The sequence below is a fragment of the Rhipicephalus sanguineus genome, chromosome 4 (assembly GCF_013339695.2).
Source record: "Rhipicephalus sanguineus isolate Rsan-2018 chromosome 4, BIME_Rsan_1.4, whole genome shotgun sequence".
NCBI classification, from domain to species: domain Eukaryota; kingdom Metazoa; phylum Arthropoda; class Arachnida; order Ixodida; family Ixodidae; genus Rhipicephalus; species Rhipicephalus sanguineus.
This window is the reverse complement of record NC_051179.1, coordinates 186,675,803-186,703,101: the sequence shown is the minus strand read 5'-3', so window position 1 is coordinate 186,703,101 and position 27,299 is coordinate 186,675,803. Positions and strand designations below refer to the sequence as shown.

Below are 27,299 nucleotides of genomic sequence, written 5' to 3'. Positions count from 1 at the left end.
TGAAGTGCCAGAAGTCTGCATAGTGAGGACACCAGCTATCGGACAAGATCTCCTGGTGCAGCTGCGCGAGCGCAACATGCTTGTTGCCGATGAACAGCAGCTAGGAGACCGACCGACCCAAACCATCAGTGTCATCATTGGATCGGACAACTATTGGCGCATAGTAACGGGAAGAATCGAACGCCTGAGTAGTGACCTATGCGCCGTTGAGACGATCTTTGGTTGGCTGGTGCAAGGCATTTATCAAGTCGAAACCGCTAAAGAATTGCATCACGGGAACTACAGCACATCGGCTCTATTCCTTGCGTGTGAGCGCCATAGCCAAGCTACACCTTGCATGGTTGACCCGACCGAGATGTGGCGACTCGATGCGACAGGAATCACCGACCCTCCGGAAGACGGCGGCACTTGGGATTAAGCATCATTGGGTCTGTTCACACAGTGCGTGCACAAAGAAGCCGGTCGGTATGTGGTTCCTCTCATGATAAAGCACCAGGGACGATTGACTAGCACAAACCGAAGTGTCGCGGAAACCCGACTTAAACGCCAACTTCAGCGCTTCGAAGGACAGCGGGAGCTGTTGGAGGAGTATGACCGCACCATCCGGGAGTACTTCACAGAAGGTCACGCCGAACGTGTCGACACCTCTTCAGAGCCAGGAGCGACCGTTTACTACCTTCCTCACCATGCCGTCGTCCGTCGAGATACTGTCACTACAAAGATCCGGGTAGTGTTCGACGCATGTTCACACGAACGCGGCGAGTCATCGCTCAACGATATCTTAGACAAGGGAGTCAAACTTGGTGCCGAGCTCTTGCAACTCCTGGTACAGTTCAGAATGAACCCAATTATTTTGACTGCGGACATCCGATATGCCTTAGTGACACGACCCGTCTTCCATGTGAGAGGCGGTGTATTCATATCCTCTACCAGGACAAGATCGTCAGGTTTTACGTTAGGTGAAGGCGTAGGCTTGCTGTGGTGAGCAGCGCGTAGGAACAGAAGATATTCCCTCTTCCACCGCTTCCACAGGTTCCGGAGTAGATGTTCCTGATGCCGCGCTCTTCGTCGAAGGTCGGGCGCAGCGGCATTGAGGGCAAGGTTTTCTCGTTCTGTTGGCAGAGTGACGAGACGCTTGCCAACTAAGAAGTGCGATGGTGTCAATACGTCTGTGGACGTGACGTCATCCTCTAAGTACGTGAGCGGACGACAGTTAACTGTCGGTGAGCAGCTCGTTGTAACGCAAGCTGCTCCGTCCGAGACAGCGCTTGAGTGCTTCCTTAATAGTGCGAATGACGCGTTCCCAAAAGCCGCCACACCACGGTGCGCGTTCAACTATGAAGCGCCACTTAACTGCTGACCAAAAGCAGCCAGAAAACACTTCGTGATGCTGGCGTCTGTCACGGCAGCCATTGAAATGCATGTCAGTATTAGACGATAATGAAGCCGGCCAGAAAACACTTCGTGATGCTGGCGTCTGTCACGGCAGCCATTGAAATGCATGTCAGTATTAGACGATAATGAAGCCGGCACGCTTCCATACGGGCCCATCGGCCGGCTGTTGTAGCCACCACACCCGTTCTCGGCGGCCACGCGAGTTAGGAAAAACGTTGACTGATTTCAAAGTTGCCAAGCGTCGCCATCGCGCCCGCCTCAACAACCAGGTAAGTAAACATTGTCGTAGACCTACACTCTAAACTTGCTCTTCCGTGCAGGCTCGAAAGGAAGTGTGGCTGTTCCGCAATTTAAGCGACTCGCCTGGGTGCAAAGTTTCACTTGCGTTTTACCGAGCCTTATGCTATCCTTATGCTATTCTGAAGCAAGGTTGACCTGTCAAATTTCAACTATCGCGTCACTCACGTTGTCACGCTTTCGTACGTCGACGGTACGCTAAAGTAGCACTGAGATTGTCCAAGTTTTCCGTTTCAAATCTTTTGTACGGCGTTCTTCACAGCTACAGGCAGCGCCCAGGTTGGCTGCTTCCGCGCGAGTGCGGGAGCCATATTCACAATTACGTACTCATCATTATTGCCAGCACAATAATTTTTCCCATGAACAGCTGTCTTACACTGCTTAGGATGCGCGACAAAATTCACGTGTCGTTTTTGTGTTGCAGGCCAACTACCGGTGGCTACTACCGTGGATCGTATGGTGCTTTTTCAACATTCTCTATATTTTCGTCATCGCCGTCATGCAAGTGCTGGCCGCTGTGTTTGCCTCGGTATGTTATTTTCGGGCTTTCATCTCCTTCGAAATACTAAAGGTACTTCTGTGTTTTCTGCGCTAGAACGTGGCAGTCGGCTGCGCAAATATGCAAGCCAGCGTAAAAGCCCTATGTTAACAAAACATGTTAACACCTAAGGGTCTAATAGCACTTAAAGCAGAGAACACACGCGCAGACTGCAGCGCATCATCATTTGTACATCTGAAGTGATTAGTGCACGTATAAAACCTTCCGTCGAATTTGAGCCCGTTGCGAAAACCAGCTCGCTTCTGCACTACCCCTTCCCTGCTCTTCATATTTCGTGTCTCGTCTCTCCTTTATTGCGTTAGCAATCATATGGACACTCGGCGGATTTTCGCCGTTGCCATCGCCGTCATGTCCCATATATGCACATGTGCAGGGGGGGAAGAAACGCGAACAGCACGGCGGGCTGTTTTCATCACGCTCCGGCCTTGGTGGCAATAAAAATAGGCTAGATGGTTCTTGATTGTATCATGGATGGCTCTAGTGGTTTTTATCACCATCCAAGCTACAACCGCTTGAAAATAAATGCGCTCTAAAAGAACTTGTTGTTGGGCTAGTTGGTAGATCATTTTCAAAAGTTAATTAGAGCGCAACCACACGACACATTCACACAACCACACACCCGTGCGTGGTTGATGTCTGGGTTGTGGGTGTGTGGGTGTGTGAATGTGTCGTGTGGTTGCGCTCTAATTAACTTTTGAAAATAAATGCGAAACAGCAGGGAATGTAGATGCCACATGTTCGAGTTTCTTTTCACCCCCACTATATGAGTATGTATATAGATATTTGAGACACGACTTACGTCTTAGCGCAGTTTAATTCGACGTTTCCGCCGTGGGACCGGTCTTTGCCCAGAAGAAGGCCGGTCCCACGGCCGACACGTCGAATTATGCTTTACTAAAACGTCCGTCGTATGTATCTCATATATCTTCCTACAGTGTTACGGCCTGCGTGATACTTCCTATATATATATATATATATATATATATATATATATATATATATATATATATATATATATATATATATATATATATATATATATAAACGTATATGCGCCTTCATAAAAACAACTGTTTATTTTGTGTACGTTTCGACGGGAGCCCGATCTTCTTCAGGACATTACCTGAAGTCCTGAAGAAGACGGGGCTCCCGTCGAAACGTAGACAAAATAAACAGTTGTTTTTATGAAGGCGCATATACTTCTTTTATACTTATAACCTTGCGGCAACCGAAGTTGCTCTTCCGTATTTAAGCCGTATATATATATATATATATATATATATATATATATATATATATATATATATATATATATATATAAATATATATATATATATATATATATATATATATATATATATATATATATATATATATATATATATATATATATATATTTAGGGTGATTTTTTAGAAAATACAGTTTTTTAACAAAAAATCTATAACAGTAAAGCTCCTGTCGTTTTCGCACAGGAACTCTACGCCAAGGCGGAAACATTTTGCCCCAGCTGAGGTCACACTGTTGTGACTACTTGACAAGAACTCGCTAATTAACGTTTCAATTATTGACATGAGGGGAATTGTTTATATTGGAAAGTTGTAGTGCGTGCCAATTTATCGCATATCCATTTTTTTAGAAATCAAGACAGTCGCACGTAATTCGAGATATTCATCGCCGAATTTCAAGGGCTTTGTCGACACTGATCGCGCCCGGCGCGCACGAAACACGACGACGCTGTTACGCCATACCAGAACTACCCGCGACAAGGAAGTGACGAAATTTGAATGTAGGCGTGTTGTCACTGTATCTTTTCTTGAAAATCAGCAAGTCATCTCACTTTCACCAGCGGATCGCCTTACCTGGGCATGTGGTGTTTGCTCCTTATCTGTTTCTTTGTAGCTGTGCGCAAGAAAAGCGCAATATCAACGTTTTCTTTTTCTCTCAAACATATAACTCAGGAGCAGCCACTGCGGCGAGTCTTCTGGCAGACATGCGAAATAGTTTTTCGCGTCCGTTTCTAGTTTATGAAAGAAAGACATAAGCATGACAGATTGCACCCGAAGAATGAGCTGTCTGCTTGTGTATTTCAGAATGATTTCCGATTTTCCTGACCGGCTTCTGCTTTGGCTCGCGTTGATTGAAATTTCGCCACTTTCATGTCACGTGCAGTTCCGGTCTTACATGACCGAAGGCCGCGTTTCCTGCGCGCCGGGCGACGTCAGTTTTGGTATCGCCCTTAATAATAACATCTGGGGTTTAACGTCCCAAAACAACGATATGAATATGAGAGACGCCGTAGTGGGGGGTTCCGGAAATTTCGACCACCTGGGGTTCCTTAACGTAGACGTAAATCTAAGTGCACGGACCTGAAACATATTCGCCTCCATTGTAAGTGCAGCCACCGCGACAGGGATTCGATTCCGCGACCTTCGGGTCAGCAGTCGAGCGCCATAACCACTAGACCACTGTGGCGGGGCTTGGTATCGCCCTTAAAATTCGATTATGAATATCTCTAATTACGGGCAACTTTTATGATTTCTAGAAAATGGGTATGCCATAAATCGCCACGCCCTACAGCCTTCTCATGTATACTGCCCTCAGGTCAATAATTAAAACGTTATTTAGCGAATTTTTGGTAATTACTCACAACAGTGTTATTTTAGCTCGGCGTAGAGTCCGCATGCGAAAACGACAGCAGACTTACTGTCATAGAGATTTTATTACAAATCTGTATTCTCTAAAGGAACGCCCAGTATATAAAAGCTAAAATAGTTCAGAAGAACAATTTCCCGAAGCGCCCGACCAGGGATTCGAGCCTGCGACCCTTAGCTCTGCAGCGCGGTGCGTTAGACGATTCCGTCATGCAGTACACATCCCGCAGCATATTAACGGCTAGCTATTTATATTGCCACGCATGTTATTTTGATGTACTCGTATTTCACCCGCAAAGACTGTTTGCAGCGCTCGGCGCAGACCGCGCCGCAATGTTTCAGAAGCTTCGCGATCGTTTAGAATCATTCTGTTAGGATTGCGCGCAGGACGCGAATACTCTCGTGTATTCTGGATCTAACACTGCCACCAGCAACAAAGCTCGAATGTTCGATGACGCATGTATGTACGAATTCCGACGCGTCTTACTGAAGCTCAGTTTTATCAACGGCTGACGCTCTGTTCGCCGCTATCATTGTACAGCCTGTGTTGCTGTAATTTGATTTTTTGCTTCCTAGGTACAGGTTCGCCCAAATAAATAGTTTCGTCTTGAATCTGCCGAAGGTTACGTTCTTCAAAGTGACGACCACGCGGCAGGTGCTTCGGCGTGTTCATTATAACCCGCGAGATGGAGCGAATGGCACGCTTTAAAGGCAGTCGCCCTGCTAGTAGCTGCATTGGGTAGGCTTCTCTAGTGTTCAGAGGAGCAGCAGCGTTTGAGGGTTGGATCAAACGCACGGGACGCCACACGTGGCGAAATTGAAATTATGCGAGACGTAGGCCATGCGACATAGCGGCCCACGCTGCGTTTGCGTTGTCTCGCTGGCGACCCACGGCAACTTTTGGTTTCATGGGCATTGGGATAACGCGGGCGCAAGAGCCCAAGAGTGACTTGGGTTCTGTGCATGCCACCCTGGCCACTCGCAAATTTCTTGTGTGGTCTAGCTCCTTGGGTCCCCAATGCTAACACTCTCTAGTGATTCGCCGGAAGTCGGATGTGCGCCTCCGACTTGTACTGTGACATAGAGGGCGGGGTCGTCCGTGCTCGCGCGCTTTTCTCTTAAGGGGGGAGGTTTGTACGTCTTGCCCTTTCACTGCAAAGTTTGCGTTGGAGCTAAAAACGACGCCGGTAAGTCTGGGACCCTTTCCGATTATTGTAAAATCTTCCGATATGATTGTGCGCCCAACATGAACAATGGAGTTTATTAAGGGACCAATCAGGCCACCAGAGATAACCATTTCCAAATCGAACAAGAATGCTAACATAGTCTTTGACATCATGCTTACTCACGACCTAGTTCAAGTGGTTAGGCAGCCTATTCGAGAACAAGGTTCGTCTTGCGCAATATTGGACTTAGCGTTCCTAAGCCGCGATTTTTATGAGTATACAGTTTCAATTGAAAGTGGCCTGTGACCATTATCTTGTAAGTGTTACCATTCCTTTATTCAACTCAGTCGGTCACAAACGCACCACCACTCGAATCTCCAAGGATTATGCAATACCTGATGATGCTTCTATTGTGCAGTACATGAGAAGTTGTTATGATGACTTCATTGAAAAGGAGGGTGATGTTGACACGCTATGGAACCAATTTACCAGAATGTGCCATCACTGCATAAGGTCATTCGTACCAACCAAATCTAAAAACATTCCAAAAAGCACCCAATGCATTACGCGTAAAATCATCCATCTAAAACGCAAATTAAAACGGCTGAAAAAGAGTAATCCCCAATCAGCTATTATTCATGAACTTAAATTTGGCACGTGCTTTGCGCGAATCAAATGATTTTTACTTTAAAGGGGCCCTGCAACACCTTTCTCAGTTATATTGGAATAGTCTCATTATTGACGTATGACTCTTCACGAGTCATACGCCGCAAAAATTTTTCGAATCCGTCAAGTCTAAGTGGTGTTACCAAGTTATTGAGATCACGTTCCGCAGCTTTCTCCCTCAACTCAACGCCGCGAGCGCGCGGAAAGCTGCGCGGGGCGTGAAGGGAGGGAGGACGGAGGTGCGAGGAGGCGCCGAAGAGTTACGTCAGCGCCGGCGGCGTTTTTTTTTTCATTTTTTTCTCTCTGGCGTCTCGGCGCAACCACGTGGTCTGTGGCGCCACTTCCGGTCGGCTTGCGTGGTCGTCGTCGAGCGGAGCCCATCGCACCGTGTATCGCGCGTGCTTGAAAACTGCGAGTCGGTTTGGTAATGTTGGGTGTGCACCTCGAACTGCCGTAGTGTTTTCATCGCTCTGCCAACCATGGACGCAAACCTGCGTGCGCGTTTGGAACGAATGACAGCTGAGATGGGTTTCGACCCACACTCCGATACACCGCCTCGTCGCACTGCTCGCGCTTGAATCGTATTCAACACGGCAAAGCTGCGTGCACCCTTCTCCCAGTGGCGGTATACTTCGATGCTGTTTGCTCTTCGAATGCGGGCGCACAGCGAGTGCGGGCTGACAAAGAACTAAAGACTAGAAGAAAGGATCGTGGGGCATCGGGCCGGTGCGGACCCATCCCCCGGCTGTCTGCAGCTACCGTGAAAATGCGAGTCTGCTTGGTTGCTGTGTCGCGGTTTCTCGGGAACGTGAGACTACTGGGAGGATACGCCGAGGTACGGCTCGATGACATACTGAACAGACAGCGAACGGGACTCTCGCCATACAGCGAACACAGGTATCCTAGACTAGCCGGCGCCAGCATTGTTATCGGAGAAATGCTGCACCGCTGCCTCGGTCGGTCGTGAGAACACGCCGACGATGCAGTTTCCAGCTGACGAGGCAACACTCGAACCGCTGCCACTCTCAAAGGCAACCGGCGATGGTTAAAAGCACAGAAATATTCACGATTTCGGCACTGCGCATGCTGAAGAAAACGCAACCACGCAAGTGCGAGCCGACGAGCTGTCGGTGAGACCGGAAGTGCTAATATTAATGTTTGTTTGGTGTTTTAACGGCATAACACAATATAAACATATATATTATCTACTTATTGAACTCAAAATCAACAACGAAGGTAATAATGAGGGTGTTATCGTGATTATAACATCAGCCAATGGTGGAACTGCCGACAATCGCGTCATATATTGCGGACTAATACATCATTTGTCGAGAGAAGAGGGAGCGATTTTCAGCTGACTTTGAGAATTTATTGTAAATTCCAGGCTACTCGCTTCGCTATAATATTTGGCTCGCGTGCTCTCGGGAGCCTCGACTACCGATTGGCAGCGCTTTTTGACCCTGCTCAAAAAGTGTTGCAGGGCCCCTTTAAAGGAACACTGCCAAACTTTTTAAGAACGATGCTACGAAGTTTTGGAACTTCTTCAGGGATAGTAAGAAGCAGGTATCACTTATATTAGTCGATGGAAATGCAGTTACAGGTCTGAAGCTCACTGCAGAAAATTTTAAGGAATTTTTTCGTAGCGTGTTTGCTAAGGCTAGTCTTAATACGCCTCAGCAATGAGTGTTTCAGCCTAATTAAGTGGACTTTATCTCATATTCTGGTGTTTTTGCAATTATCTTGATGTTGAACACTAAATCATCTTGTGGTCCAGACAATATACCTAATGTTTTTTTTCGCCGTTATGCAGAAAGTATTGCTCATTTTGTCATTGTGCTCTTTCGATGTTCGCTGTTGAGTGCAAAACTACCCAGTGATTGGAAGAGGGCTCGTGTTTTTCCTGTGTTTAAGAAAAGCAACCATTTACTCGCAGAAAATTACCGTCCATCTCATTAACATCACCACTATGTAAAATGCTTGAACATGTAATATCTAAGCGCGTTGTGGAATTCCTCGAACAAACCTTTATACTAAATTTCAGCATGGCTTTAGAAAAAGTTATTCAAACGTAACTCAGTTAGGCTCAGTGGTTCATTCATTTGCAGAAACTCTGGATAAAAATAGTCAAATGGACGTCATATTCCTTGATTTTAGTAACGCATTCGATGAAGTTATTCATCACAAACTACTTACAAAACTCAGGGACATCAATCTACCCGACATATTCATTGCCTGGATTCAACACTATTTAGCAGAACGTCCACAGTTTGTTTCAGTAGATGGGAACAATTCGAGCTCTCTTCCTGTAACATCAGGCTTGCGACAGGCTAGTGTTCTGGGGCCGCTATTATTTTTAATTTATGTAAATGGCATTGTAAACAGAGTACTTCCAGGAACTCAAATCAGACTGTTCGTGGATGATTGTGTGCTCTTTCGTCAAGTTACCTCTTATAATGATCAACAGAACCTGAACTTAAGTCTTAATAACATACTAAACTGGTGTAATGACAATGGTATGGCACTTAACGCACAAAAAACTGTTTGTCTTTGTGTAACACGTTCAAAAACACCTCTTTATTTTACTTATAACCTCGGCTCATCGTCACTACAACAGGTTAATAACTACAAATATCTAGGCGTAACAATAACTAATCACCTACCTTGGAACTTACCCATAGATAAAGTATGTTCTGCTGCCTTCCGTAGACTGTTTCCTAAAACATAAACTTATAAATTCTCCTTTTAACATAAAACTACTTAGTTACTTTACGTACATAAGACCAAAGCTAGAATACTCGTGTGTATATGGGACCCCTTCACTAAATCTAACATTAAAAAAACTGGAAGCAGTGCAAGAAAAAGCTGTTAGGTTTGCTTATTTAAGGTTAAAATTATGGACTCGCCGCCTGAACTTATGACTGCCAACAACATTGAAACACTTGAATTACGCCGAAAAAAGAAAAAGGCCTTAACTTTCTGCATCTTCTTGATAATCATAAGTTAGCGCTTGACCCGCGTGCATATGTATCTCCTCTGTCCACTAGGCATACACGCCATCATCACACCCATTCTTTAGCCCCGTATTTTGCTAAAACCAACGCGTTTCAGTTTTCCTTTTTCCCGCGTACTGTATCAGAGTGGAACTGTCTAACTCATCTTAGCCAATTTTCTGTTGCTTAGAGCTAAAGTATGCACTGTTAGTTTGTGTTATGTATTCATTTAATGTAATATTTTGCCATGTTATCTTTTATGCGTTCTGTTAGAAGGTGTTTCGATTGCATTTCTCGTGATATATTCTTATTTTATCACATGTGTTTTGTTTACATCCTGCCTCTTGCACCTGTCCTGCTTGGACCAGTTGTTGGTCTGCAGTATTCAATAAATAAATAAATAAATAAGTAAGTAAATAAGTAAACGAATTATTTAATTAATTAGATGATTAATTAATTAATTTTGAAATGTTAACAGTGCAGAGAAGGTTTGAATCCACACCAACTTGCCCAAGTGTCAATACTTTCAAACCAGTGATAAGGCTCGCATCTTCTATGCCACATGTACAAATGTCGACGCGCTTTAACGCTGATCAGATTATTCGTTGACTGACGGCTCTACGCGCCGATACGTTGCATTCTTTTGTGGGCACAAGTTCGCCCAATGAAGAGTTTCATCTTTACCGGCTGCGATTGCTTTCTTCAACGTCAATATATTTACAGTGCAAATAGTTACTGTTCGTGAGGACACACATTATTAGCGTGCGACACTACAACTTTCCCTCCCTGAATCACTGCGTACGGTCCTGGAAGCGCGCTGGTGGTGTGCGCATTGTCCTGGGCCGACCAGGTGGCGGCTCAGCAACGAGTCCATGCCCATCTTCTGGCGCACTATACTTCTCCATGCTAGGGCTTGCGGCCTTACTCTCTAGATAGGTATGTTTTAGATGCGAAGCATCTTATGGCGGAGTTCAATCCGGTGGTGGTGGTGGTGTGCGGCGTGACCACCCTTACTGCGCATGCGCAAGCCCTCTCCCCACACCTCCACTCTCCTTTCCCCTCTCAATTTTCCCTCTCCACTCCCCCTCTCTCCTCCCCCTCTGAAACGCGGGCTCGACATGCCTAAACGCTGCTTCGCATCGCCTCATGGTCCCCTTTAGCGGGAGATGGTGTGATTTTTTTTGTTAACGTCCCTGCCTTTCCGCATTACATTTCTCTCTCTCTCTCTGCTCTCCCGTTGTTTATCTTGCGGCCGTGGTGAGGTCGACAGCGTAGGCACTGGTGATGGAGAACGTGCAGAAGCAGGCTGATCAGGGGACGGAGTATTGAGAGCGGTGGTGTGCGTTGGCTGCGCATCCCCAGCTGAGGTGGCCCGCGTCTTGTATGGCTCTGTCGAAGGAAGCATGCCAAACATGCAAGGTGCTGCCAAGTTTGTTTGCTCTGGTGATCCCTCTTTCGACTGCAGACAGCTGCCAGGCGTTCCAGGTTCTCCGGCTTTCCAGGTATAAAGACCAGCGGCCCCTGTTCTTGTGTATTTTCAGCGGTGGCCCATGATTGGGAATGCCGTTTGGCACTGGAACTGGCTTCTTCACCCGTACATAGCTTCCTGCTGGTAACTTGGGAACTTCGGTCGCTCTTCATTGGTCAGTAGAGGCATTAATTTTCCTCTGGTGCTCTGCAGCTCTTTTTCTGAGAACGCTCAATTCCCATGCTGGATTTCTGTTGAAGTATGCAGTGGGATGGCCAATGACTTCAAGAGCTGCTCTCATGTGACGAGCATGTGAAAGAATTGCATTTGAAGGACCGGTGGTGCTGTGAGAAGTGGCTCTGTATACTCCTAGGCATTCGGCATCTTTCTAGTAGGGCCAATTTGATGCGCGACTCAGTACGCTATGACATCTCCTCGCGAGACCATTTGCTAGTGGGTGGTAGACGGTAGAAAAGGTGTGTTTGCTCCCATGGTCTTTAAGGAAGCACTCAAATTTTCTTGGTGTGAGCTGCCGGCCATGGTCGTACACAATCGTAGTCGGGCAAACTTTCAGAAGCCTGGTAAGCCGGGCCAGTGTTTAATGGCCCATTGCGAAACTGTTCAAAAAGGACGAAACGCCAGAAAAGGATACACAAACAAGCGCTGACTAACAACTGATGCTTTCTTCCCAAGAATGAGCCAATGTATACAAGAAAAATATACAGAGACCTGTGAAGGACGTGCAGAAGAGCGAGAGAAAATGAAGGCGAGGGGACCCAAATATGTAAAACAATCGACGCACCACGCGTTGCACGCCATTCAAACGAGTCTAGGACAGTGCACGGGCGAAGTTCACGGGCAAACTTTGCGGGCAAGATTCACGGGCGAAGATTGTGAGAAGAAATTTAGTCACCGTGTGAGATCTAACATCAACGCAGAATGCCACCTCTCGCCATTTTGAAAAATATTTCACTATGGAAATGACAAATTTGCATGCACACGCTCCAAAGGACCGACGATGTCAGTGGCGATCATATAACAGCGCTTATGGGGCTTATGGCACTGGCTGAATTGGTGTGGGCGAGTTCTTGGTACTACTGTCTGCGCTCTGGCAAACACTGCAACTGCTTACAGTTGTTAGCCATCAGTACTTTTCGCGTAGACGTTTGCTTTCACAACACTGTAGCTTAATAAGCGAGCTGGACAAAAGTAGCTGTGAGCTTAGAACTACGATGCGCTCCGTACGAATGAGCACCCCATGATCTACTGACAATTCCTTTGGTACTTTACAGCACGCCGTCAGTTGAACAGGCAGGTTTCTGCATGGCAAAATTTGAGATTGGGCTGGTTGGTAATTCATCTTCAGCAACCAGCGCAGAACGGACAAGGAACAAGAAAGGGAACATAGACGAGCGCTTCTGCATGTCGTCCACGATGTCTGTACGTACCGCGCAACTTGTTAAAGCGTGTTATCTTCTGCTCTAGCAAGCCGTAAGTCTTCTTTTTGTACCGACGTCACTAGAGAAACGATCTTTACTTCCAGCTAAAGGCTGCCTTCTCTGTCTGGCCGACGAAGCCGGGACGAGACATCCGCACGTTTTGCTGCGCTCTCCACTCCTGTACTGCACCGCGGTGTTGTACTGCAGTAGCCATACAGTCCACCTCGCAATGCGGAGCGGTCGTTGTCCTGCACTTTGAGTTGAAAGGAGGACCGCTATAGCTTGGCGATCCGTTTTTAGAGTAAATGGACGTCCCCGTAAATACACAGGCCACTTTTCACAAGCCCACAAACAGGCTAGAGTATATTGTTCCCCAACCGAATATTTTCTCTCGGAGTCCGTGAATGCTCGGGATGCGAATGCCACGGTTCGATTGTGCTGACCGTCAACCTGTTCTATTGCTGCACCTAAACCATATGCGGATGCGTGTGTGGCCACAATGACGGAATGTGCTGGATCGAACATCCGTAGTACCTTGTGGTAGGCGAGAAGATCGTTGACTTGCGAAACTGCTCTGAGCAGCGGTGCCCCAGTTAGAGGAAGTATTTTTACTGAGAAGTCTGCGAATGGGCTCTGCTTCCTCTGCAGGTGGGGAACAAATCTAGCATAATACTCCACCAGTACGAAAAGCACCCGAGCTTGCCAGCGTCTACGGGTGTGGCAGCGCGAACGATGGTATCAACCTTAGACTGACCAAGAAGTGAGAACTTTGATGCGTTGAACATCTGCAATCCACAGCAAGACTTACTTCATGTGGTGCGTGTGCTTCTTTTACGACTTGCCGAAGATGATGTCGTCCAGGCAACGGAGGACACCTTTGCAGCCTCGGAGGATTGATGCCATGAGCCGCTCGAACGCAGATGGCTCTCAGGCTAGCCCGAAACTCTCCCTTAAATATGAGAAGGCCGTCATCTGTTATGAACGCTGTGATGACTGCTGCCTGGATGGAGCTAGACTTGGTAGTATGCAGATGCCGAACCCAATTTCGAAAAGTGATGAGCGCCGTTCAGAGCGTGTCATTCTTCTGTGTGTGCCAGGGAAACGAAGGCAACCACCACAGCTTTGTTCACCTCCCGAAGGTCAACGAAAGCACGAACGTTACCATCTTTCTTCTAGGCTACAAAAATTGGAGAAACCCACTCAGATGCATTTATTCATTCAATGACTTCGATGGAAAACACTTCCTTCAGCTCGCTGCTGACTGGTTCTCCCACAGAAAGTTGTGGACGTCTAAGCGTCTGCTTGATAGCAACACCACACTCCTCGAAGTTGAACACCTTTGGGAAGTGCAAGCCCAGGTGAAAATAAGTGTTCGGATTTCGTCCATATCGATTGTTTGTTTCAGTTTGTGAATGTGCAGGCGGCAAGTCTGGACACTTCGATGGCGCCAAGTGAACACGGGTTTCGATGGCCGCATTGAGGCGGCGTAGCTCCATTCCTATATTATGAAGGCCATGAACTGGTACGGTGTCTACGCGAAGAACCGATGTTTCGCTTGGTCTGACGTGCAAAGCCATCACAGCTGGTACTGCGTAGTTCGCGCAGGAAACTTGCTGTAAACGAGAATTTTTCGGCGTGAAAAATCCAGCAACGTATGTTGAGAACCTTGCAGGTGAACGTGGTCTTGGAACAAGCTTCGACACTGTTTTCCCGTTGTTGAGACACTTATGCTGCTGTCTTCCAGGAACATTACGACGCGCGGAGGTGAAACTCCGACTTCAGCCTACATGCCTGTACGGTTGCCAGAGTGTATAGTAAGGGTGTCACGTTGGCGCGTAAGAGTGTCGTCTAGGTAATGGGGAACGCACCATCGGCACTAGGGGTGTGCGAATATTAGAAAATTTCGAATAACGAATCGAATAGCGTTGTATTCAATTGGGTACTCGAATCGAATAGCGCATATTCGAATTACCGAATATTCTTCCAGTAGTTTTCAAATAATCAGCACCGACGGAAAACCCCAAGAGGAGCAACACGTGGGAACAGCGAAGGATCATTTTTTTGTATTTACTGAATTGCCAAGACGCATGCAGTTCAAGCTTTCCCGGGACTATCGAAGCTTTACTCATCACCGGGTCAAGGAATTTTAACTCGAAAGTGTGTTATGCCGGGTCCACCAAGACTTTCATGACGTATTTCCGTCACGGAAATACGTCAGCAAAATGAACGCCATGAAATGGCAAAGAAAAAAACTAAGAAAAAGTTCCGTTGACAGGAGTCGAACCCACGACCTCTCAGCCCGCGACGATGGCTGGCGGGCGTTTAGCCCACTGACCTACCGCCAAACGCATTACGGAATAAAGATAGATTTACCAGCGCAAAATAGACAGGACAGTTAGGAAGGACACACACACATAGCGCTGTACTCACAACTGATTTATTACTATTAACACAAGCTTTCTTAAGCAAACAGAGCGCCTGGCTTTGGCAGGGTACCCTTCCCACGTGCTATCAGCCGTAGCGGAAAGCATGCTCAGAGGCGTGAAAAGTGCTGACCGGGTGCAGGAGCAGGTGCCAACTCAAAGAAGAGGACCGTGGTGGTGCCGTACATGCACAGGTTGTCACACAACCTGAAAAAGATAGCCCAGTGGTGCGACATCAGGGTGGCATTTTCAGCCCCTGATAAGCTCTCCAGGTTGTGCCGAGCGGTGAACGCTCCCTCTGGGAACAAGGACGTGTGCGAAACAAAGCACCGCCATCCTTTTGTGTCGTGTGAGCAAGGAGTTGTGTACTCCACGCCACTCTCATGCGGCAAGTACTATGTTGGACAAACGGGCAGGTGCCTCAATGTCCGTCTCAGAGAGCACCAGCAGAACCTGTCAGCGGTCGCCTGCAGTCATTTAGCCATGCACTGCCGAGACTGCGGCTGCTCCCCGCTTTTTGAGGGTTGCACTGTCTTAGCCAGGCATAGCGAGCAAATTGTTAGAGAGATTTTAGAGGCAGCCGAAATCGAGAGGCTGGGTGACAAATGTGTCAGCAGGCCTTCCATTGCCCTCTCAAATAAGGAAGTCAGGTACCTACGGCGCTTACCTTTTTAATAGTTTTTACCCTGTCCTTTACACAATAGTTTTTAACATGTGCTCTACACATTTCTTATATTTCATTTTAGTTTTTAACGTTTTATACCTTTTTTATCTTTCTTGTGTGGCTGCCTTGGTTTTTCTGGCTTGCCGGTTGGTTTTAAGATCAATTATAGTGTCACTTCTTTCATATCGGGGGCGTACTTTGTAGCGTAACAATTTTTCGACTGCGCGGTTACCGTCGGTAGATTGTCTTTTCGGCAAGCAGTGTCACGTGGTTCCCACCGCTTCTTTTCTCGATGTTATCTTTCTGTTGCTTCGACGCGTGCCTACAAAAAGGCCCTGCGTTCGCAGTAATAAATCAGTTGTGAGTGCAGCGCTATGTGTGTGTGTCCTTCCTAACTGTCCTGTCTATTTTGCGCTGGTAAATCTATCTTGATCATGAACCAACTCGCCCAAGCAGCCGTTTTAGCATTACGGGGGGCTACATGGACGCGCCCTTTATCTTCCACACTATCCTCTCACGGTGCTCTTGGATGGATGGATGGATGCATGGATGGATGGATGGATGGATGGATGGATGGATGGATGGATGGATGGATGCTATGAGCGTCGCCTTTATAACTGGGCAGTGACGTGTCTGCCACCAGGCTCGAAAAAAAACTTCTTTGCCTCTGGAATTACCTCCGGCAAGACGCCGTTGCTACGACCGTCCCAATAGTCGCGTTTCCAACAGAAGTGTCATTTCGTGAACGCTTTAGGGACTATACACGCGCTATCCGCACACCCGCTCCGCACGTGGCGGGACACCTGCCGCCCGCAAACGGAGGAGGAAAAACCGGTACCCCGTGTGCGACGATTGGCGTCGTTCCGGTTTTTCCTCCTCCGTTTGCGGGCGGCAGGTGTCCCGCCACGTGCGGAGCGGGTGTGCGGATAGCGCGTGTATAGTCCCTTAACGCACCGCGAGGCGGCGGCTTTAGACCAAACCTCGCTCATAGCATCCATTTATATCGAGAAATAGCTCTCCGACGCTCGCCTGGCTGTCGCACCGCGTTCCCCACTCGCCCTGTTAGAATTATAGGCCAGGCTAGAGAGAAGACACGACACTCGTCGTGTTTATCTTCGCGTTTCACGACGCTTTGAAGGAGTGCGTATCGAGTATGTGTGTTTACTATGTGATTGTTGATGCCATCTTTGCGCGGGATTCACCCAAATGCACTGTCCAGGTATATCTTGACAACTTCAGCTACTGCAGTGGGTAAATCATGATCATGGGCGTTAGTTGTCGGCACGGAGATGTGCCACCAAGCGTCAACCTGGGTGCGTCCACATCAAGCGGTGCTATACATACCAAACAGCAATAGACACTGTACAAGTTCCAATATACCAATGCGCTATAAACAATCAACTACTTCTATGACGACGCGTTTCACTTTCGTGTTAGACACCGGTCCCTATGACGGAGGGATCAGCCATAATCTTTGCTTTAAGCTCCAGTGTCGCTGAACCCACTGTCTACTCAATCAACTATCATCATCATGAGATTCATGATGCTCATTCATGAGACATTATTCACTTTTGAGACCTTAGCACTATTTAAAAGCTGGTGACAAAGCAGCTCCTCGAATAGTGAAGCAACTGCTGTATTCATCCTACAGCTAAAAAAGGCTCTTGTCGCTACAGTATATGAGCTTACCTCAGTTTGCATAATTGTGGTATCTTTTGTTGTGGTGCGAAGAAACAAGTGAAACTCAAAAACAAGGGCGAAGAAGAAGGCACATTCAAGCAAACACCATCGCCGGACTTACAACACCATCGTGTTGTAAGTCCGGCGATGGTGTGTGCTTGAATGTGCCTTCTTCTTCGTCCTTGTTTTTGAGTTTCGCTCGTTTCCTCGCACCTAAACATGAACCAACCGGCCCAGTTTTTCACGCTTCTGAGGTATCTTTTGTCAGCTAAATGTAACGGTAAGGTTACTCTCACAGTTTGCCAATATTTGTTTAAAATAGAAGAAGTCACAGTTTCGCTGCAAGGGCGAAGCAATGAATGCGATAGCAACAAATTGGAATGTAACGCGAAGAACGGAAAGCAGCTCGAAATTGCCAGCGCGTCGCTGGAGCCCAAAGGACGCACGAAAAGAACGCACACAGGACGAGCGCGAACTATCATGCGTCATAGCTCGATACTTGAAGCGCACTGCTGAAACATAAAGCAGGACGCACGAAACGAACGAACAGATACACACAGGACGAGCGCGAACTAAATTTCGCAGTTGTTACTTATTTCTGTTTGAAGAGCGCGCTCCTTTCGCGAACGCGGCCGCTGCATCGAGCGAAGAGACCTTCGTACGCTCTGTGACTCAGCGCCGGGGAAAGCACAAAACATACAACCCCCCGCTCCACCCCCTTCTTTCGTCGCGTTAAGTGCACGAAGGCGACTACGCCCTGTAGGGTGAAGAGCATCGGCGTTCGCAGGAATGGGGTGACGACCTTTAAAGCGCGCCCCAAGCGCACTTCGCGCCAACTCGCTGGTGAGTAAGAAAGCACGCTGAAGTCAATGGTGTATATAAATAGCTCGCCGTTAACATGCTGAAAGACGGTACTCTTCGTGGCCTAGCCGTCTAACGCCGCGCGCTGCGGAGCGAGAGGTCGGCCTTTCGATTCCGCGCGTCGGAAAGTATTTCTGAATTATTTCAGAAAACCAGCCGAGACTGTCCATATAATTGCTGTCGCAATACATCTCTTTTTTGTGTTTGAGTGATATTTTTTATAATTAAAATATGTTCAAGAATGTGAAAATTCATGAAATTTGCGCTTTTGTTGCCTTCTTTTGTGATGATTATTTGCTTCTTAGCTCGGTAGCATCTGGCAACTCTGGTCGGGTCTCCGCCGCTGATCTCGTTTTCGCTCTGCATTACGTGGAGCCTCGCGAAAGGCAGCATCTTGTTCAGGTGTACGCTTCCTCCTCAGTAGACCCGTGGCTACAACCTGCCTCGGCAAAAAAAGGCACGGCTCTCTTATAATGATCCCGAGGACATGGACATGCGCATTAGATCTATTTATGACGTATCTAATGACGGTAACTGTTGTTAGGCAACTCGTTTATTTAAATTTGGCGTGGTTATCCTTGGTCGCTTCGGTAACTTCGACGCGGCTCCTCCGCAGCGGTTGCTATGCCGCATGCGCGGCTTGGCATGACGTCACATCAGCTGTCGCGCTAGCAAGGCGCGGCGGGTTCCGTAGCCGAGCGCGGCTTGGCGGCGGCTTCTTCGTTACTACTGCTACGGTGCATGCGCGGTTTGACATGACGTCACACCAGGTGGCGCGGTAGCGAGGCGAGGCCAGGCAGTGGTTGCTAGGCAACGGCACGGCGAGGTTTCTTGCGAGGAACAGCCGTTTTTATGCCGTGCTTAACAGCTGCGTTGTTAAAAAAGCCCTGCAATTCTAGGGCTGTCTTGAAGATGGTTGCCTAGCTCTTCGAAAGCTATTCAAACAGCGCTCAATTCGTATTCCTATTCGACTCGCGATGGTCACTATTCGATTCGAATTTGATTCGGTTCTAAAGTTCACTATTCGCACACCCGTACTTGCCACTATTCCGGCTGCGCCGGCGGCAAATCACGTGAGGTGAGGCGTTCGCTGAAACGCCATTGCCTGAGAAGGTAGATCACGTGATCTTGCTATAAATCACGCGGTGCGAGGCGTTTGCTGAAATGTCATTACCTGAGCCAACACATCACATGATCTTGCGCTGACCGGTGGGGTGTAATCGCGCGCAATTCAATCTAGCGACGGATTCGCGACACCACGTCATGTCGCTACAATCACGTATTGCGAGGCACTAGTTGAAACGCCGTTGCCTCAGCTGGCAGGTCACATGATCTATCTTTGGCCAATTAGGCGTTAGCGCGAACATTTCAGGTCTGGCGGCAGATTTACGACACCATTTGATCTCGCTAGAAATCACACGGTGCGAGGCGTTTGCTGAAACGCCATTCTCCGATCTGGTAGGTCACCTGATCTCAGTTTGTCTAATCAGGTGTAAGCGCGCGCATTTCAAATCTAGAGGCGCATTTACGACAGTACGTGGCCTTGCTAGCCAATCACATACACTCGCGACAACTGACGCCCGTGATCATGATTAAACCTATGTGGTATCTGAAGCAGTTAACATAAACCTGGACGTAGAATATGGTAAATTGCGCACAAATATGACATCAACAAACACATAATAAATACTGGTACAACTTACGCACTCGTTCCAAGCATCGTCATTTTAGGAGAGGAACGCCAAGGCGCGAGCTCCCCAGTAAGCGGGTAACCGCGCCTGTGCTCATGAATACACCATACAACGCTTCAAGAACGCGAACGGCAGAGTTCGTAGCTTGAGCCGTGAACGCGGGAAGGCGTTCCGCTTGCCGCTGGCGTGTCTCTCGCTGCACCAAAGCACTCAATGCGCGACGTTCGCCTCTCGACGTTGTTGCCTTTTTGTGGCGCTTGTCGCAGTAGTTTTATTACTCGGTGATATCGCACTCGAAGCAGTAAGCGGCGGAGAAATGCAGTCGGTGCATGTGGAAGCTGTAAAGCTATGAGGACAAGGCGTCACACGCTAACACGACACAAAAGGCAAAACGCGTAACTGCGTTGTCACTGAACCGAATCACCCCGTGCGCCGCATTGCACCGACTGTGCATTCCTACAGTATTGCACCGAAAGCCTCCGTTGCGCTGAAACTACCGAAGTACTCCGTGTCGGCGCCTGTTAACGCACGTTCACACCGAGCGCGGATCCGGAAAGCGGACGCGGATTATCCGCAAAAACGGAAAACCCGCTTCCGCTTGCCCGTATCGCTCCCGGACCGATTTCCTCCGCGCGGAAAAGTTGACCGCTTTGCCGGCAGCCAATCAGGGCCCGAGAAGAGCGCGCGCAGTATTGCGTAGTGATGCAAGATGGCGACACGTCAGCCGATTGGTGGATTGCTCCACTCCTGCGGCGTATCCCAGTAAACCACGAATGTCCATGGTACGTAGCGGTATAATCCAAACATCTAGGACGAAAGAAGATGTCTTATTTGCGTCTGAAAGATGTCCAATTTTCGCTTTGCGCAATGTGGACGTCTAAAAGATATACAAAGGCTTATTGTAACGGACGTACAATGCACATGTACGCTGTGTGAACGATGGACGCATTTTGGACGTCAGTGACAGACGGTGCACATTTGTGCTTATTTTTCACAAAACACCGACCTTCAAGGGATTAGAAATAATCAACGAATGTTTCAACGACACTAAATCGGCGCATCCACTGAAGTCTGGCATTGATTCCTCGCGTTAGCTCGCAGAAACGGATGCAACAAAAGAGAAAGAAAAAGAACGTGTAGCGAAGCGTTCGTTGCCGGTAATGGGTCGTCCTCTCGAGCGCCTTCTAGTGGGTCGCCTCTTCTCTGAGAGCACGTTCCTCGTGCAGAGAGTCGGCCCCGCTTTTGACTGTCGCCGTCGCCGAGTGCCCGCTAATAAACGTCTTGACAATTTGGTGGAAAGTGCTGTGCCCTTTCAACAACTACGGTCCGCATTCGATGCCCTTGGAGCTTCGATCCCGTACCGTGCCTGCTACCATGACTCAAGACGCCGCCCAGCAAACGCCTCCTCTTGCACCGACGCCATGTCCAGGTGTCCCCCGCATCCGCGACCCTCCTGTCTTCACCGGCGCGGATGGCACCGACGTCGAGGACTGGCTCGCGATCTACGAGCGTGTGAGCGTCCCCAATAAATGGGACGAGGCAGGCAAACTGAGCAACCTCGTTTTCTACCTCACGGGTGTTGCCGGCCTATGGTACAACAACCACGCATCCGATTTCGCTACGTGGTCGGCTTTCAAGACCGCCATCATCGACGTGTTTGGCCGCCCTGCCGTTCGCAAGCTGCAAGCCGAACAGCGTTTACGTGAACGAGCCCCGCAGGCCGGCGAGTCTTTCACGAGCTACATTGAAGACGTGCTCGACTTGTGCAAGAAAGCCAATGCGACAATGTCTGAGTCCGACAAGATCCGGAACGTTATGAAAGGCATCGACGACGATGCCTTCACCATGCTGCTCGCCAAAAACCCTCGCACTGTGGCAGAGGTCATCACACTGTGCCAAAGCTACGAGGAGCTGCGCCGGCAGCGGCTGATGACGCGTCGACCTCCATCACGCGACACCGATCTCGTTGGCTTGTCGGCCACGTCGGACCACTCCGTCTTACTCGCCGAGATCAAGTCCTTCGTGCGCGAGGAAATTGCCCGCCAGTTTTCTCTACTCGCCTTCGCTCACCCGCAGCATGTTGAGCAGCCGTCGACCACACTGCTGCCTCCCTTACGCCGGGCAATCGAGCAGGAAATCGCGGAGGTCATGCCGGAATATCACCAGCCCCCTCCAGCGCCTGCGCCTCACAGTTACGCGCAAGTTGTAGCCAGGCCGCCCCCAGCGCTCCCTCTGGTGCCCCCGCTAACTCACGCCGGAGCCGTCGCCAGGCCTCAGGCCTTCGAAGCGAGTGTGCCGGCTGCGTACGCCGACGTCATTCATACGCCTCGACTGCAGACCACCATGCAGTCGTATCAGCCGCCGCCCCGTCCCTCGCGTCCTGCGACATGGATGGGACCTAGCCCGGCAAGCCGATGGCGCACTGCCGACAACCGCCCCATCTGCTTTGCGTGCGGTTGGGCCGGTCACGTCGCCCGCTATTGCAACCGCGTGCAGCCGCCTCGAGTCGGATCAACCGTCACCACCCAGTCCAGCCGCCCGTATTACGACCCGCCGCCGCCTATGTCGCCGACGTCACGCCCAGCTTCGTCTACCCGCCGTTCACTGTCGCCGATGCGCCCTCGTCCGGTCGCACGAGAACAGGAAAACTAGTCGTCGCAGTCCAAGAGGCAAGGGCTGCGACGCTATCGAACTGCGAAAGCCCTCAGCAAAGCCCATCAAACGTAGTAGACGTGTTTGTAGATGGTGTGCGCACATCGGCCCTTGTAGACACTGGAGCTGCTGTATCCGTTATGGACGCTAAATTTAGCCGACTACTACGAAAAGTGACGACGCCGCTTTCCGGGCTCTACCTCCGTACAGCCAGCGCCCAAAGTATTCACCCGACAGCGGTGTGCACCGCCCGTGTCATGATTCAGGACGCTCTGTACGCCGTCGAATTCATCATAATTTGTTCATGCTCCCACGACGTCATCCTGGGATGGGATTTTCTCGCACGTCACGACGCCGTAATTCGGTGCGCACCAGCCGAAATAGAGCTCTCACCTTTCCCAGATTTGACGCCGGCGGACAGTCCACCGACTGCGACCAAGGTACTCGTCAAAGACGACACCACACTTCCTGCAAACTCGTCAACGGCTGTATCAGTCTATTGCACCGGTCTCGCTGACACCGTTGCACTCCTTTCTCCATCTGACCGCGTTTTCAACAGGAAAGGCTTGCTGGTGCCATTTGCGACCGTGCAAGTCACTCAGGGCGACACCGATATTTTTGTTACGAACCCATCCCCGTACATTGTTACATTGGTGCGAGGGGAATGTCTCGGCAGAGCGGAAGCTCTCGAAGACGCACAAATTATGGACGCACCGGGTGACACGCACTGCGCCAGCTCCCGTTCGCTCAGTGCTGTTTCCACATCTGATTCGTCACCCGCTGATGTGTTTGGTTCCTCGATTGCTGACAACCTTACATCGGTCGAGCGTTCCCAGCTTCTATGCCTGTTGGAATAATTTCGTTCTTCGTTCGATGTCGCGCAAATTTCTCTCGGCCGCACGTCTGCTGTCACGCATCACATCGACACTGGCACACAACCACCACTGCGGCAACGTCCATATCGCGTATCGCCAGCAGAGCGTCGTGTAATTAACGAGCAAGTCGAAGACATGCTTCGCCGCGATGTTATTCGACCCTCCAACAGCCCGTGGGCTTCTCCTGTCGTTCTCGTTGCGAAGAAGGACGGCTCTGTGCGGTTCTGTGTGGACTACCGACGACTCAATAAGATTACCCGTAAGGACGTTTATCCCCTACCTCGAATAGACGACGCCATTGACTGCCTGCAAGGAGCAGAATTTTTTTCATCGCTCGATTTGCGCTCAGGGTACTGGCAAGTCCTCATGGCTGATGACGCTCGACCGAAGACAGCGTTTGTCACACCCGACGGCTTGTACGAGTTTAACGTCATGCCGTTTGGGCTGTGCAATGCGCCCGCGACCTTTGAGCGCATGATGGATACCGTTCTGCGCAACTTGAAATGGCACACGTGCCTGTGCTACCTCGAAGACGTCGTCGTTTTCGCCCCGGACTTCTCCACGCATCTTCAACGCCTGCGGCATGTTTTGACGCGTTTGAGCGAGGCCGGGCTACAACTGAATCTAAAGAAGTGCCGATTTGCAGCACGGCAACTGACGATACTAGGATATGTCGTGTCCAAGGACGGAATTCTCCCTGATCCAGCCAAGCTTCGGGCCGTGACAGAGTTCCCCAAGCCTACGTCCGTCAAGGAACTGCGCAGTTTCGTAGGATTATGCTCCTACTTTCGGCGCTCTATCCGAAACTTCGCGACTATCATATCGCCGCTGACGAAGCTCCTTGGCAGCAACGGGCCCCTCAATTCGTGCTCGTCACAGTGCGACGACGCTTTTGCAAAGCTCCGTCGTTTGTTGACGTCTCCTCCCATACTACGCCACTACGACCCAACGGCCCCTACAGAGGTACACACGGACGCCAGCGGTGTTGGCCTCGGCGCTGTCCTTGCGCAGCGCAAACCTGGGTTCCCAGAATATATCGTGGCATATGCAAGCCGTACGCTTACTAAAGCCGAGACCACCTACACCGTCACGGAGAAAGAATGCCTGGCAATCATCTGGGGCCTTGCGAAGTTTCGGCCTTATTTGTATGGTCGCCCATTTGATGTTGTCACCGACCATCATGCACTGTGCTGGTTGTCGTCGTTGAAGGATCCCTCAGGCCGTCTCGCCCGTTGGGCACTTCGCCTGCAAGACTACGACATCCGCGTGCTGTACCGCAACGGACGCCAGCATGCTGACGCCGACGCCCTGTCGCGCTCTCCCTTGCCTGACGAAAGTGCCCACAGCTCAGTGTCTCACTTTGCCGTTTCTTCCATCGACATTCACACCATTGCTACCGAACAGCGCAAGGACCAATGGATTGCCTCACTGATACACTTACTGACTGATCCGTCGGCCACACCATCTACTCGCGCGTTGCGTCGTCAAGCCCACCATTTCGTCGTTCGCGACGACCTGCTCCATCGACGCAATTACAACGGCGACGGCCGCCGGTGGCTACTAGTAATACCCCGCAGTCTGCGTTCTGACATATGCGAGTTGTTCCACTCTGATCCGCAGTGTGCACACTCTGGCGTAGCGAAAACCTACCACCGCATTCGCCAACGGTACTTTTGGCGAGGGATGTACCGCTACGCGCAGAAGTTCGTTCGCTCCTGCATCGACTGTCAGCGCCGCAAAACTTCAACGCACCTGTCGCTGGCAGGTCTGCACCCTCTACCTTGCCCTGACCGACCGTTTGGGCGCGTTGGCATCGATCTGTATGGGCCACTTCCTCTGACATCCGCTGGTAACCGCTGGGTCATCGTCGCTGTAGACCACCTCACGCGATACGCTGAAACTGCCGCCCTCCCTGCGGCTACAGCGCGCGATGTGGCCTCCTTCCTGCTCCACCGATTCATGCTGCGTCACGGTCCGCCCCAGGAGCTGCTCAGTGATCGAGGCCGTGTCTTCTTGTCGGAAGTCGTGGAAGCCATTCTCAAAGAGTGCAACGTTGTTCACCGCAAAACTTCTGCTTACCACCCGCAGACGAATGGCCTCACCGAACGCTTTAACCGCACGCTCGGCGACATGCTCTCGATGTACGTCGCCGCCGACCACACAAATTGGGATGCCATTCTGCCCTTCGTCACGTACGCCTACAATACCGCGTCTCAGAGCACTACTGGTTTCTCGCCATTTTTCTTATTGTACGGCAGGCACCCGTCGCACACAATCGACACCATCCTTCCCTACAAGCCAGATCAATCTGAATGTGCGCCTATTTCGGACACAGCCAGGCTTGCTGAAGAATGTCGCGAGCTTGCGAAGACCTTTACAACGCACGAACAAGAGCGGCAGAAGAGAATTCGCGGTGACCCCACCACTTCTGAGTCCACGTTCCTCCCTGGAGCGCTCGTCTGGCTCTCGGTCCCGACCACTGCAACTGGCCTCTCTTCCACACTACTGCCCAAATACGAAGGCCCCTACCGTGTCGTGGAACGCACATCCCCGGTCAACTACCTGATCGAACCTATCGAACCATCTTCGGACATGCGCCGTCGAGGACGTGACATTGTCAACGTGGAGCGCCTGAAGCCCTACCATGACCCGCTGATAGTGACAAGCTGCTAGGTCGTCAGGCGGCTCCCTTTTCGTGCCCGGGGTAATTGTAGCGAAGCGTTCGTTGTCGATAATGGGTCGTCCTCTCGAGCGCCTTCTAGTGGGTCGCCTCTTCTCTGAGAGCACGTTCCTCGTGCAGAGAGTCGGCCCCGCTTTTGACTGTCGCCGTCGCCGAGTGCCCGCTAATAAACGTCTTGACAAACGGAATAAATTGGGCGTTTGCTGATGAAAACACCGCTGTCGTCTGCTCCTCAACGCTGCCAAAGGCGCGCGCTGCGTGTTCCCCCACCTCTAAGCGGCTCGCGGTTTTTTTTTTCCCGTCCTTTTTGGTTTTCCTTTCTGCGTGGCCTCCGACATTAACCGGCGGTGCACGCGGCTGCCAATCTCGGAGGCCATGCTCCCTGCACCGTGGTTGCGGCTCTGCGCCGCAAGGCGCCGTGTCTGTCGGTACGGTATGAGTTGTGCACACTGTACCATCGGTGCATTTTATTTGTGTTATTTTTGTGATGTTATCTGGCCGTCCACGGACGCCCATTCTAACGGGAGAGTGATATTTGTTGATTCCGGCCCACATCTTGAAGCCTACATTTTAAGTCTCAAAGGCTATGCTTACTTCCGTTTGCAACGCAAAATACGTCATGGCCGCCATGATTTGTACAAAAAAATTATTACGTTTGTAGAAACTTAGTACAGTTACTTCTAAATTACAATGAGCGGCAATATAAAGCATGAATTTGTACATCGTTCCCTAAGGTTGTGACACGCGTCGACGTCGTCCCCATCACCGCCATCGCCATCACGTTTTCTTTCGCACATGTACGCACATTGCGTACATGTTTGTTTGGACCAGTCGCGGTTGGGTCTTGAGGTTTGGTCCTGCCAGGGCCAACGCTGCCAGCAGCGACGTTTGTCCGCCGCTTTTTATCTGACGTATGTGCACTTACGTTGACCGCTGTTGGGTGTTGTGTGGTGGATGTTCTCTGGCTGTGTCGCGTGCAACAAGAACAGTAGAAGAGTTTCTGAACTCCGGTCGCCTCGGCAGTGGGCCATTGGCCAGCAAAGGTACGTACTACTTACGCTCTCTTATCCTTTCCTTTAGTGAATAAGGCCGTTGTGTAATGCGTGAATGGAGGTTTTTGTTTCTTTTCGCAGTTGCGTGT

The 27,299-nt window shown here is 49.8% G+C and overlaps 1 protein-coding gene across 1 annotated transcript in view; it reads left to right on the top strand.

Annotated features, from left to right (window-relative positions):
- LOC119391915 (uncharacterized) overlaps positions 1 to 27,299 on the top strand; it is a 156,366-nt gene that overhangs the window by 93,081 nt on the left and 35,986 nt on the right. The window contains exon 5 of the mRNA XM_049415445.1: positions 2,117 to 2,221. Within this exon, the coding sequence (XP_049271402.1) occupies positions 2,117 to 2,221 (105 nt within the window). The remainder of the gene's footprint in view (positions 1 to 2,116; positions 2,222 to 27,299) is intronic.